Genomic DNA, 15000 nt, shown 5'->3' on the forward strand with positions numbered 1-15000 from the left:
CCCACCAGAGAGGTGACATTCCACGTCCCCAGAGCTAGCTTCTGCAGCTGAGGATCGGACCGCCAAGGTCCCCGCCTTCGGCTGCCGCCCAGCTCACATTGCACCCGACCCCTACGACCCCTCCTACGGGTGGTGAGCCCACGGGAAGGAGGTCCCATGTCACCTCTTCGGGCTGTGCCCGGCCGGGCCCCATGGGTAAAGGCCCGGCCACCAGGCGCTCGCCATCGAGCCCCACCCCCAGGCCTGGCTCCAGGGGGGGGCCCCGGTGACCCGCGTCCGGGCGAGTGGAACTCAGAACCATTGATTGATGTCATCATAGGGGTCTTGAAATAGTTAAGCACATATTAAATGGTGCTGAAATGTGAAGTATTTTGCATTATGAGTACTGCAGATAATCCTACAAACTCACAGAAGTTATCTACTAACATTTATTGAAAAAAAAAAGTATTTTAGGCAAATAAATCTGATTGTACCTGATTATTACGACTGCATTTCCACTTTCTCAATCTGCATGTGAGATTCCACTTTTTGAATTCCCAACATGTCAAGTTTAAAAAGAGGAATTTATGAACTTACTTGACAAAAACTAGATGTTACGTATCATTTTGAGATTTGACATCAAAAATACAGAAAATGCATCACAAAAAAAAAACAATTCATAAAATCTTATGTCCCATGTCTGAGCATTTTTAAGACATTTGAAAGATTAATTCAATTCAATGAATTCAATCACGAATGCTAAATCTACACTATTTTGTTCCCTGTCAACAGGAAGTCGCCCTCACTCATCACACTGACGGTGGACGACTCGGACAGCGAGGAGAAGAACAAACCGGCTCTCCCCGCTGAGTCTCAGACCAGCGACTCTTATTGCGACGCCAACGCCGCCATCCCGCCCCTGACCTGGAGGAAACCCTAACACTCACCACTTGCACTCTGAGATAAAGCCTAAATTTGACACTGGAAAACAAATGTGTATAACTTCCAAACATCTAAAATTATCAAATCGTCAGTGATTTCTGTTGACTTGAGGTTAAAAATGATTTAAAAAACAGCAGATTTAAAATGTATTTTCCTGATCTTTAAGCGTCTCTGACGGCAGCCGGTGTGATGGTTACTTTTACTGTTAAAACTCAATATCACAGCAGGTGATACAAAAAAAAGAAGATTCAAATCTGTTTCTGGGGACAGAAATGTTTCACAAAGAACTTAAAGTTGCTTGCAAAGCTTATAAGTAAATTATAGAAAGATTGACGCTTAATCATAGAGGCAATAATTCTCCACTCGCTGTTTAAATGCTGCCCTCTTGTGGTTATCAGCTATAACTGCACCTCAGTGAAGGTCAAACACATTTACTCATTTTACACTTATTTTTGCACTCTGATCTCGCTGTTTGGTGCAGGAGCCAATAATTTGCACAGTTTCTGTAATAATGCCTTTCGGCTGCAGCTGCACAGAGAAGAAGTGACGCACAAAGAGAGCGTTTGCACACAACTGTTCATCAGAGTGATAAAGAGTATGAGCAGTTTTATTCATGATGATAAAGTGCTTGTTTTTATTCTGTTTTTTGTTTTATTCTAAGTAATCCTGTCATGCACAGCAACTTTATAATGTTGCAAATATGAGCAAAAGTTTAATTCCTAAAATTTTGATTACCCATTTATGATTTTCTGGGATTAAACTGACAGTAAAGTATCTATTTAACACAAACATTCACATTTGACTCCAACTGTCACAGCCCAAATTGCCTTAAACTTATATCCAATATGACATGCATGAGAGTAAAAGTTAAGTTACTGAAAATTGATCTTTATGGATTTATTCTTCCTATTTTCTTTTTTTGTGTAACTTACCAAAATTTATTTTAAAAATATTTAAAAGTGCATATTTGGAAACTTCATCTCAAATTTCTGAAACTATAAACAGCATTTTTTTCTTTTTTTTCAGACAGGTGAAAAAAAATTACTTCAAATTTGTAGAAGTTAGAAGTTAGAAGTAATAGAAGTTAATTTTTCCTTTTCTTCTTTTTTTTTTTTTTGATTGCTTGTTTTTACTCTAAATTTTGGCTTTTTTAACAGCGAATGATTTCTTACAATTAATCCTGCAGTCGCTTTATAAAATGTGAAATAAAAATTGTAAAAAAAAAGTCAAAAGCCAAAGATCTTCAGTTACTAAAAACAATTAATTAAAAAAAAGAAATCAACTTACAGAAAATGAATCAATTGTTTCAGGTGGTGACCGATCTATTCGGGTCCTCAGTAAAAATGTGAGTATAGTTTTGAGAATTTGAATCTCTAACCTGAGGTGGAATTTTTCCTCTAAATTCAAAGATTATATTTATACATTAATCACAAGCCCACCTCTGTTTTAGCATGTCTGCTAATGGAAATCAATATGTTCTGAAATTATTGAATATAGTTTTTGCTGCATATTTTTCTGCATAAACAAATGATTTATTTAAGAGAACCTGTCTGTAGTTTTGAGATGGTTGGCAACAACAGAAATTTATGGGCATTGTATTTTTGTTTTCATTTTACAAAAGTAAAACGCCTATTTTATGAATGTACAGTTTGTAAATACTGAGTATTGTATCTAATGTACATAATGAAGCTGTGAATAACGCCGAACTATCTAATGATGTATGCTCCATGTTCTTCTGATGTAAATTTAGCTGCATTCAGCATTTTATTTATAACTTTATTTTGCTCTTTAGACATCTTTGTGGTACCACATCTGTACAGCTGGCATCAGTATCATTTACAAAGGTTGCTTCTGTGTTTGTTTTAAATACGCCTGCAGTATTGATTAAAAGTTACAGTAAATTAGTGTGTACATGTGGAGAAAAAATAACATTTTGCAGAAAAGGTTTATAAATTATGTTTTTTTGTTAACTTTTTGCGATTTTTTTTCTCTTTGTTGACTTGAATGTGTCACAGTTCACCTCTTCAAACAATGACTGCGTTTACATGCACAAAATATTCCGATTCTGCCCTATTTTTTTTTAACAAAGACAATATTCCCACTAAGCTGTTTACATGGCTAATGAATATTAATATTTCACTAACACTCCTGTTTGCATGCGGCTGTGCGTGCTCTGATTAATGTGCACTAACATCATTCATTACGACAAAAAGAAGAAAACTTGTGACCGGGTTCTTTCAAAATTTCCTGCAGCCTCTCTTTCAATGCTCAAACAGCTGTCTCGGAAAGGTCAGCGTTGTGTGATATTTGTGCATATTCCAAAAAACATGCTGATACCAAACTCTTTCATAATGTTTAAAAGTAGGTGTGTTTATCCTTTCAACGAGAAATAAACTCCAGCTAAGATGCGTATTCGAAATGCGCTGTGTACTTGTCCAAAGAATGCTATTAAACCCAAAAAAAATACCGACATATGCCACATCGCAATCAGAAAATACTACATTTAAGACAAGACTGATTTGAAATATCCAAACAGAATATGCACTTTACACAACCCATACTAAATTTTACATACTTTCATTACTTAAAATAATAGTGGAGCAGTAGTGTGCATGTAAACGTAGCCACTGGAGCATCTATCATCATATGAATGTCTGCATCATCAATAATCTGTCATGTTCACCACAAAAAACAGATTCATTAAAGGAACACTTTTACTTTTAGTCCTGCAGTTTTCTTTTCTGAGCACATTTATAATCAAAAAAAACTTCTCTAAAAATACTGAAAATGCTTGTTTTCATATATCATCTTTTCACAGAGTGCTCTGACAAGAAATGGACTAAAACGTCAAAATTCCTTTTATGTTTTATTAAGTCAAGGACGAACAAAACAATGCAAGTGTGCAGTATACTTAAAGCAAAATAGACAGAACATCACTCACCTCATGAAACTGTACAGACGCTGCTTCAACCGAACTGTTGACGTCTATATTACCAGAATGTAAATATGATCTGTGGAAAGAGCAGAAAAATGAAATAAATCAAGTGTGGAAGTGAAGAAAATGACTTTGAGACCTAATGAAACAGAAATGAAAGTGTCTGAGAAAAATCTGATCAAACAGGACTTCTGTACATTAATATGCACTTTGCCGTGTAACAACCAGGTTGCAGTTAAAGTATCTTTATGAGCTCTGTGGCTGTTTTGGTGCAGATTTTTTGTGTAAAATTAGTCATTTTTGTCTTCATGAGGTCTTTCTTGTTGTGTTTTCTTTCACAGAGCTGTAGGTCTGATCAATCCACTGAATGAAAAGTTGCACAGAATAAAAGACACTGAAAGAATCTCTGGTGTCAGTTTGTTGTTTATGGTGTTAATCAAGTACTTTATTTATTTTTTACTATTTTTACTGTACTTCTACTGCATTGGCCATCGTGCACATTCCACTGCATTGTAAAAGAGAATAATGTATATTTTAACATAATATTACACATAATACACATAATATTTAACAGCTAAAGTTACACTGCAGATTCAGATTTTACACGCAAAGTTTATTTACAAATAAAAGCGTCTGTTGCTGTGTACAGTTTCACTCGAGCACAGGCCGATTACACAAAAGTAGAATTTAGATATCCGGGATAACAGGAAAAGCGAGGTGACTCCTGATTCAAACCGATGATGAGGAGGTGCAACTATGCAAAACCATGCGTCAGTATTTTTGGATAAATGCGCGTTCACGGCTGTCACGTGTCCATCACGGACCGTCGTAACGCAGACTTTAAAAATGCGCGTTTACAGCGAGTGAGCAGCAGTTTCTTATGGAAAAGGAAGAACAGATAAAGTATATAATGTACAAAAAAGGGAAAAAAGAGAAGGGAAAAAACGAAATTAATTGCTATATGATCAGTTTAGTATAGTGGTTTCCTCTTTTGCTTTCCGCCCGCGGGTCTCGGGTTCGAGTCCCCTTTAACGCGATCTTTAACTCTTTATATTCAAACTTACATTAATAACTCATTACCTTTAACTTCAGCTGCACTGACACGTCGTGATTACCACACAAGGAGATATTTATTTTATACAATCAGTTGGACACTTTGCCCTAAAGGTTATCAGTGGAAATTAATTCTTAATGACATGCACACTCAAAAATAATTTTAAAAAAATATGCCAAAAACACTGACTTTAAGTAATTCAATTACATGTAAATTTTCCATGTATTTTTATTACATTATTTCATGGTTAAATAATGCATTAAATGCAAATGTTTGATATCAAGTTAAGACAGCTTGAATAAATTTAGTAACTTAGTCAGATTTAATTTAATTAAATTAATGCAAACTTTTACATAAACTTTATGTGTAAACTTAATTAATAGATACAAAGTTAAGTTAATCCTAAACATAAACTTTAGTTCACTGTGAGGTGATTATGGTAGCATATGACATCCCTCTGGCCTTAGACCCTCACATCGTCTCCCCGAAAAAAACCTGTAACGGAGGGAAAGAAGGGTTTTTCTGCCAAGACTCATTTTTAAGGTGCATAGTAATATTTTTTCATGGATGGTATTTTCTTCATACTGTCTTTACCTTTAATGATCTTGAATTTAAATCTGTATAGTTTTGCTGTTTGACACATTTTTCAAATATTAGCGTCATTATTTCTGGCCTGTAGGGCAGCTTGAGTCACGTGTGGTAGCGTTTTTAACAGAGCGTTAAAATTGCCCCAACACCATTAAAAGGGTGTCTTACTTAGCACAGACATCAATATGGATCTTTTTTTTCTTAATAATTTAAGAAAAGTGTTATTTAAAAGTCTATGTAAACTCTATTTACTATATATTTTGTGGTATAGTCCAGTTAGTAAATCTTTAGCCTGGTCCGAATTTGCCATGAGCCAATTTTTTATGCTTTCAAAATATTTTATGTCTATGAATTGTGAGGTTTCTTAACTTTCTGTCTTAATATTGCTGAATTTTTTTTTTCAATAATTTCTTTTGGTTTTTGTATTCCCCTAGCTTTGAAACTCAATTGCATAACCTGGTTTACGCCATTTAATTTTATTTTATACCGGGAGCAATCATAACCTCTCAAAGTGCACGTGGGGGCGATTTCAACACTTGATTTCTTGTGTTTCAATCAATATTGTGACTCAAATGTTGCTTGTAAAAACAATTGATGGCTGTCAACAAATAGAGCACAGATACAAGTTACCTACACAAAAATGTATCCAAATAGCTCAAGAGGTTTTTGAGTAATGAGTATTAAATATTCACTGACAGTAACGTGATCAGGAGGACGGGTGGTGCTGACTTTAACTGTCCTGGTTTAAATCTCCCTCAGTGTGCAGGTTTCCTTTAAATTTACACAGAAAATGATATAAGCAGGTTCACTTTAACGAGTGAAAGTCTATTTTAATGCAGGCTAATAAAAATGAAAAAAATAAAGAGGCCAAAAAGACCATGGAATAATTATAAAACATATTTATTTAAGATCAGAGTGACGGCTGACTGAAGAAATCAGGCTCCAGGATGAAACGAGCCCAGCTCTTAGCCCGTCTCCATGGTAACTGCTTTCATGCAGAGTCAGGGCTAAATTCAGCCTGGATACCTGGAAAATCCTGGCTTAATCAATTATCTAGCTTTTGTGCAATAGCCCTCTGGACTATAAACGTTTTATTAAAAATAAATTAAATTAATGAAAATGTATTATCCTGTATTTCCACTGCACTAACCAACTCACAGCAGTGCTCCTTATGTATTCATATCCAAACATATCAAATTTTGGTCAAATTAAAAAGGCTCCTAACAAAATGCTATTTTCCCAAAACCTAAAAACATTTTCTTTAGGTACAAAAAATGCACAAAATATAATATAAAAACAAAGTATCAAGCTACCCAGCTGTAATAAAAATGTTAGAATGATCATTTAAAATTATTTTATAGAATAATTATAATTTTTTCTCGCTTTTTTTCATGTTGTTTCTCATGTTTTATTTTGTTTTGGTTTTTTGGGGGGTTTGTTTGTTTTATTGTTAAGTTTTTTATTTTTTTGGTGAATTTTCAGGCAATTTCTTTGTACTTGGGTCATTTCTTCTTTCGTTGCTCATTACCTTCTATACATGTTTTTGGAAGAAAAAAAACTGCACAGGTTTTAAACGGTTAAATAAATAATTTCACTGTATTTCCATCTTTCCATATAAGCCTGTTGAGTTCAGTTATTTAAGTAAATAATGGCTCTATTTTAGGATATTTATAGAAATCATTTTATATGACGGCACCTGCTTCAACAACAACATTTAAGCGTCATTTATCAATAATTCATAACACTTTGAAACAAGCTCCTCTGCAGTAAAAGTCATTTTACATTTTTAGTGACAATATTTCTTTTTGAGAAAGCTAATGAATATTACTGCGCCTAAAGGATAAAAGTACTTCCTTCCCCTTTAGCTGTTTAGTCTCGTAACAGATCAAAATATATTGTACGTTTAGCAGTAATTATTATTGATTAGATACACTCTCATCTGCAGCACTCATTTGTTCATTAGCTTCACTTCAGTCTTCTCGCTCCTGTAATGATCTGATATTAACGGCTTCGTGTTCCTGCTGTTTTATCGGCTAAACAACACACAGCAGGTCGAGAGCAACAAAACAACTCTACAGCAAATCAATAATCAATGAAGCCGAACACACACAGAAACAGCAGCAGAAGAAGAAAGAGCCGCCGAGGAAAAACGGCTGTGCCGCTTCAGCAAATTGAACACTGAGCGCTCAGAAAACCAACAACCACAGCTGGAGACCAAGATCCTAAAATATTTCCACTTTATGATATTTTACACTCAAACACTTCAGAGGGAAACAAAACTTTTCACATCACTGCATTTAACAGCTCAGTTACTACTTCTTAAAATGTATTTTTACTCATAAAACAGGATCAGTTCATCAAAATTATGTATTATTGACTTTAAAAGAATAATAATAATAATAAATTTTATTTGAATAGCACCTTTCATACAAGAAATGCAGCCCAGCGTGCTTCACATCAAAGCACATAAAAGACAAAAAACGTAATAAAACCTGCATGTAAAAATAAAATAAATTCAGAATAGAATACATCTTCAAATGGATAAAATCAACTTGATAATACCAGTAAAAGTAAGAATAAGGATAACAATTTAGTAACATAAAATGGAAAATAGAAATGTATAAAATATAACCTACTGACATTATTGATAAAATAAGCATAAAAACTGCGTATATAAACAACAACAAAAGACAAGAACTAAGGCTCAAACTGAACCTTGTAAATGAACAAAAAATGTAGAGAAACATCCAGTAATTTGGCAGAATAAATAGAAAAAGAAAATCAAACAATGATGAGACAGAAGGAGCTTCTGGAACAGACTGCACCAACTATTTGTGGTATTGCAATTTTAAAAAAAGATTAGCCTGAAACTTTTCCACCACTGCCTGGATAAATATTTACTCAGTTATTAAATTATTATTTTTAATGATAATAATTTAAAATAATAATAAATTTATGAGCAACCACAAAAATTGTACAGTCTGATTATCTGATAATTTAATAATAATAATAATAATAATAATAATAATAATAATAATAATCTAATGAGCAACCACAAAAATAGAAACCACTGTACAATCTGATGAAATCAAAAACAGCAACAACTTTTACTATGAAAGTCACAATGTCGAAACTTTTGAGGGCGGCTGATTGGACTGTGGGATCATTTTGGAGGCTGCAGATTGTATTTTTATCATACTGAGGGGTGTTTCTGTTATTTTAAAATTTAGAAACAATATTCAACAAATTTATGAGGGGAGAATTTATTGTTATAGCTGCGGTATTTAGATTGCAATAATTTTTGCTCTGAGTACCTAATAAACTGCTCACTGAGTTTATTTTAGGACATTTTAAGATTTTGGACTTTTCTCGAGCTTTAGGACATTTTAAGATTTTAGGATGTTGCATGTTGGAAGGTTTCTTAGATTTTATTTCATTTCTAGGATATTAGGACATTCCTCAAATTTAAGGACATTTCTAGGATTTTTGGGGTTAGCTAGGAGGACGTCTGGGGGATCCTCTGCTGGCGTTTTTTGGATAAACAAGCTCTGTTTTGATGCTGTTTTAAGCACTCTGGCACCTTATTCAAACCAAAAGCACAAAAAACAATTTCCAGTGTGAATCGCTTTATTCTAATTGTGAATTAGAAATTGTTTGGAGGGCAACACATCAACCTATGGGGGGGGGCACATTTGGCCTGCATGCCATAAGTTGAGTATCACTAGCATAGTACTTAAAAAAGATACAAAATTGAGCTTGTTTATCAAAACGTTTTGGCGTCTAAATAATAACTCATATTGGCCACCAACATCTCTTACTGATTTACAATCTAATATTGTGCCATGAAACGGTTATGTTTTAATTAGATATGGCTGCTTTTATCGAAGAAAAACAGTTGTTTGTTTGTTTGTTTGTTTGTTTGTTTGTTTTATACGAAGAGTGGCAGCGTTTTTGGCGCGAAATGCGATTCGTTTTGTTTGTTTGTTTGTTTGTTTGTTTGTTTTACCAGCTGTGATTGTTTCCTAACCAAAACAAAGTGACTGTTGTGAACCAGCCTAACAACACTGCTGAAACGTTTTAAGTTTTAATGGATCCGAAATGTAAAATATAAATGTAACCCATTTCCGGTTTGCAAAAGAGAAAAAACATTTCACAAACATTTATTATTATTTTTTGATAACTTCCTGATTGGAGGCTTTTAAAGTCCTCCAAAGGATCATCACAACTCATAACTGATCGTATTTAGTGTTATTAATCTAAATCTGCAAAGTAACCACCAACTGTTGCTGTCGGATAAAAAAAAGTGCGTAAAAAAGTAAAGTGCGATTTTCCCTCCAAAATGTAGCGAGTTTGTAAAGTGGAATCAGAGCAAACAAAGATCCTGAAAACTCCGCGGAAACAAACAGCTGTTTCATCTGACTAAACACGGAAAAATCGAAATAAAATTAAATAAAGTTACTCACAGAAAACAGAAAACACACCGACATCTGAAAGGACCAACACGCGACTGACGAGAGCCAAACCGAGTGAACTGAACCGGAAGAGTTTTAAAACATCGGCGTCTGATTCTCTGCGGTGATTGGTCCGCGCAGGTCAGGTGACTCATACATGCAAATTTACCTGTTCAAATATTACACTTTTTTACCTTCAACCTCTCTTTGCTTTGTTTTTGGGTCAATTTGGGATTTCTTAATACTATTATTATATTATATTATATTATATATATTATATTATTATATTATTTATTATTTATATTATATTATATTATATATATATATTATTTTATAATTTTTTTTTTATTTAATTTTTTTTTTTCAAACTTCTTGTGAGGTGGAACATTTACACTCTACCAATCAATCATTTTCTTTGTCACACAAAATAATAAAATACAATTGCAGTAAAATAGAATCCTGACAGTTCCTTCAATCTGTGCTTTAAAAAAAAAAATAAAATAAGATAAAATAGAAATGCAAATAATAGTGGGGGGAGAATCCTCCTAAACACATGGTCATCAGTCATGCAGTCATGGACTATATTTTCATACTGTCTCAAAAGTCAACCGTTAAAGGACCATCTCAATCCCAAAATGATCATTTGTTTATCAGTCACTCAGTCTGTGTTACACTGAAATCGTTTTATTTTTCTCTCATTTGTCTCCATGGCAAACAAAGAACCAAAACCAGAACATTCTTAATGAATTGACGTCATGGGCAACATTTAACAACAAAAAAACTATATCAACACGTCTGTTTACAAACTCTCACACAACTCGTGCAGTATAATCCACGTCGTCGTCAAACGCTCAGCACTTCACGAACAGACATTTATCGATCCCGTCGTCAGAGCCAGACTCCACTGACAAAAGCACTGATTTTCCCTCACTGGACACTGGAGCTGCTGGTTCACAGCCTGTTTGTGTTATTGTGTGATTTTAGTGAATCCAGAATAACGCTTTGAAAGTTACACAATAACACAAAGAAACTGACAATCCTGTGTTCAGTGAGGTAAAATTACTGTTTTTGTCAGTGAAGTTTGGCTTTGAAGAGAACACAGATAAATATCACTTTTAGGGGCCGAGAAATATGTGAATATGAAGTATCTTTTTACTGTTATGATACAGTTTAGCTGTTGGTAAACGTGGACGTCGATATTTCAATTCATCAAGAATTTTCTCAGTTTTTTAAATTCTTTGTTCACTGCGGAGACATTTGAGAAGTTGTCTTTATGAGTTGAAGGTAAAATGGGGTGAGTCATTTATATAGCTGACCAAAAATAACAATTTAATGAGTAAAATTTTCCTTTAATTTTGACCTTCAAAGCCTCCCAGCTAGAAGCGAACGTTCACATAACATTGGCTAACGTTACCTACAAGTTGCAATAATGTTTTAAAGAAAACATTTTAATCTAATGTTCAGAGAACGTTTTAAGGATGTTTCTCATTTCAGATAATGTCCCCATAAGACTTAATGCTGACTAAGGATGAGGATGTTTTGGTGATGTTGAGAGGTGACAAATCACAGATCAAACGTTCCCACAATGTTACATGAGAACAATGGAAGAACACTTCAAAGCAACATTCAGAGCATGTTATTGAGGGCTGAGATTACACTGTTTTGAATGAAAATTTTTGATCTAATGTGATATGTTAACATTAAGAAAATGTAACAATCATGTTTTTAGAGAATGTAGGTGATCCTCATGTTGAGAAGAACGTTCTGGGAACTAAAAAAAAAAACATTTTTAGAACCAAAACTGCTAGCTGGGGTGAGACTTGGATTATATTGCACAAGCATTTTGAGATCAAGTTTGTAAACTGATGTTTTGATATAGTTTTGTTAAATATGGACCCCAACAACTTTCATTCATCAAGAATTTACATTCATTTTTGGATGATCCGGTCACCATGGAGACAAGCATTCAGAAATTCAGTGTCATACAGGGTGACTGGGCTAACTGATGTACAAATATACATTTAACGGGAGAAGTTTTCCTTTAATTTTGACCTTCACAAACTCACTGACGAAGGAAACCAGTACAAACCAATCAGAGGGAGAGGGAGGCGGGTCTTACAGTGTGTGTGTGTGTGTGTGTGTGTGTGTGTGTGTGTGTGTGTGTGTGTGTGTGTGTGTGTGTGTGTGTGTGGGTGGGGTGAGTGTGACATGGAGATTTTTATTATCTTTTTTTTTTTTTTTTAATCTGCGCAGCTGCTTCAGTTGTAGTTTTTTGGATTTAAAGAAAAAACTGAATCGCTAAAAGAGAAAAGACTGAAGTCATCCTTCATTTTTATATTCAGCTGGGATCTCTCTCTCCCTCCTCTCTCTCTTTTTATCGCTCTCTCTCTCTCTCCTCATCCTCTCCCTCCTCTCTCTCTCTCAGACTCAGATTATCTCCATCATCCTGCCGCTCAGATGTGAGTACTCCAACACATTTCTTTCATTTCTCATCAAATATAAACTATGTCAAATATTTGTTCATATTTGTCTTAAATCAAACTTTAATTTACACAAAAATCATGTTCAGTGTAGTTTAAATGTATTAAAACTACTTTTTAAAATTGTAATCAATATTTTCTTAATGTTTATGTTTTATTTAGTTTACTTTGCTAAAACCTGTGTGTGTTTCTGGAGATTTCTGGGCTGCAGCAGAAATATTAGTCCAATGACTCACCGGCTGACTCACCTACAAAACTATCCATCAATAACACTGTGATCGGCAAAAGACGAGTGTTTTATCAAGCAAACACACACTTTATTCAGCTCACAGCATCACACAGAGCTCAATAAAATGTGGCTTCAGATTTTTAAAAATTTTTAAAAATTATTTTTCCATGTGGGGGAGGAAGAAGAGGGGGGCGGTATTATTGCGTGCATGTTGATCTCTCTCAGCCTCTCTGCGTGTGTGTGTGTGTGTGTGTGTGTGTGTGTGTGTGTGTGTGTGTGTGTGTCCGTCCGGTGCCTCTCTGCTGCTGCTGCACTAATCTTTCTCCATTTTGCTTCTGGAAAACAGCCTGTCATTGAAACAAGTGAGCTGCTGCTGTTTGCTGTGATCAAAGCGGCTGCTGTGTGTGTGTGTGTGTGTGTGTGTGTGTGTGTGTGTGTGTGTGTGTGTGTGTGTTTCACTCTCTGACACTTTGATTATGTGGACGGAGGCCAAAGTTTGATGAGTCATGTTTCTGTCATTGAACAGTCGCGGACAAATGACAGATTTCATCATAAGGATACACTTACTGTTTAATATAATTATCCCCTTAAAACCTGTGGCTTCATTTCTTTCAAAAACACAGAAAGATAGCCACGAGCAATTTAAGAGGAAATGATCCCCAAAAAATGTATATAATAATTATAATATAAAAAAAAATATGTACAAGAAAATTAACCAAAATGAGTAAAAATGAGAAAAAGTCAAGAAAATTATCTGAAATATTGATAATCCTATCACGTAATTTTAAATACATAACAATGACTAGAGGAAATCTCCCCTAAAATTTATTTAGTAATAATGATATTAATAATAATACAAGAAAATGACCTCAAAATTAGTAAAAAAAAAAAAAAAAAAAAAAAAAAAAAAAAAAATGGCATAAAAATAGCTAAAACAAATTGCTTTGGAAATAATAATATATACATAATTATGATAATTATAAATATAGTTGAATGGACATCGTCCCTAAAAAAAGGCTAGATGTACTTATTTCTTGCAGTTTGGGGGACTTTTTCTTGCCTTGTTGCTCAGATTTGTTCGATTGTTGATTGTTTGAAGATTTAAATATTCGTGAATGGTGTCTGAGCCCAGCAGAAGAAAACTAATGTTGATCCAGGTTTTGAACAGGTTTTTACCTCATAAATTGATGAAAAACTGTACAAATTGATGGATACAAATTATGAAAAGAAATGAATAGATCTATTTTTAGAATATAACAGAATAACATATTTAAATATCATATAATAATATTATTGATTCATCAGTATATAAAACATTACTTAATGTTGCAGCTTCTTCTAAATTGAACTACTTCATATACTTCATCAAATAATGAAGCATCATTTGGGCTGTTTGCTTATTTATATTTTGCATTAATAATCTGAATCTGCAAGGTTGTGACTGCAGCTGTCACATAGATGACGTGCAGTACAGAGTACAATATTTCCCTCTGAAATGTAGTGAAGAAGTACACAAAGTAGCAGAAATTAAAATATTAAAAGTATTTCAGAATGGTCATTAAGTACAGTACTTAAATGCAAGATGCTGCTTTATTAATTGTCTTTATTCCTAATCACAAAATAAACTGAATCTTGTGCACTTAAGATATTTTTTGTCAGAACAATAATAATGAACTTGTGTGCAAAAGAAAAAAAAGATCATGTTTAGAAAAAAAAAATAACAATAAAATGCACTTTTGGCAGGACTTTTACTGTTTAGCCTGACTGGATCTGGCAGTTTATGGTGATGTTTATGTGTAAGACATGAAATGGTTGTAATGATACTTGAATATCAAACTTTTGATACAATACCTTTAAAAAAAACACTGATATCAGATACTATTTTAATATAACGTCAAAGTTATTATTAAAAGATAGATATAACAGGGTTTTTAACATGACAACTTTGACTAATATCAGTAACGAATGACTGTAGTAAACATCCTATTGATACTGCAGAAATCGAGTATTGATATTAACAAATAATATATTGATAAAATTGATTTTTATGACAAAATAGTCTGCTGATTCTCGGCACTTATGCCACTGGTACGCTATGTTTTAGCACTAACATTATATATTCTATAATATATATCATATCACATACGTCCAAAGTGTGCACAGTTTTCTTTTTTGCAAGATAGCAACACAAAACAAATAATCTGCAAATTCTAAGACAGGACTGAAACTGACACGTTTTCTATGAAGAATTGTTTCTCTGTTTTCACCTGCTCTCTGCGTCTGCAGGTCGACTCCAGAAGCAGGAACTCCCGGGGGCCCTGAGGGTGAGGGAGGCCCCCCGG

At 34.0% G+C, this 15000-nt stretch overlaps 2 protein-coding genes and 1 long non-coding RNA gene across 3 annotated transcripts in view; 2 read left to right on the forward strand and 1 right to left on the reverse strand.

Annotated features, from left to right (window-relative positions):
- The window catches only part of LOC121957922 (non-homologous end joining factor IFFO1-like), a 20232-nt gene extending 18859 nt beyond the window's left edge, over positions 1-1373 (forward strand). Inside the window, 1 exon segment of the mRNA XM_042506732.1 lies at positions 772-1373. Within this exon segment, the coding sequence (XP_042362666.1) occupies positions 772-919 (148 nt within the window). The 3' untranslated portion in view covers positions 920-1373.
- A 1557-nt stretch (positions 1374-2930) lies between these two features.
- Positions 2931-10015, reverse strand: LOC121957375. The gene is made up of 2 exons (XR_006106766.1): positions 9962-10015; positions 2931-3932 (listed from the first exon to the last, which is right to left on the reverse strand). It is a non-coding gene; the product is annotated as an uncharacterized LOC121957375 (long non-coding RNA).
- Positions 10016-11238: 1223 nt separating this feature from the next.
- vamp1a (vesicle associated membrane protein 1a) overlaps positions 11239-15000 on the forward strand; it is a 10022-nt gene continuing 6260 nt past the window's right edge. The window contains exons 1-2 of the mRNA XM_042506994.1: positions 11239-11243; positions 14945-15000. The exon at positions 14945-15000 is cut by the window's right edge and continues 62 nt beyond it. Of these exons, the coding sequence (XP_042362928.1) occupies positions 11239-11243; positions 14945-15000 (61 nt within the window). The remainder of the gene's footprint in view (positions 11244-14944) is intronic.

Source organism: Plectropomus leopardus, chromosome 18, assembly GCF_008729295.1.
Source record: "Plectropomus leopardus isolate mb chromosome 18, YSFRI_Pleo_2.0, whole genome shotgun sequence".
NCBI lineage: Eukaryota > Metazoa > Chordata > Actinopteri > Perciformes > Serranidae > Plectropomus > Plectropomus leopardus.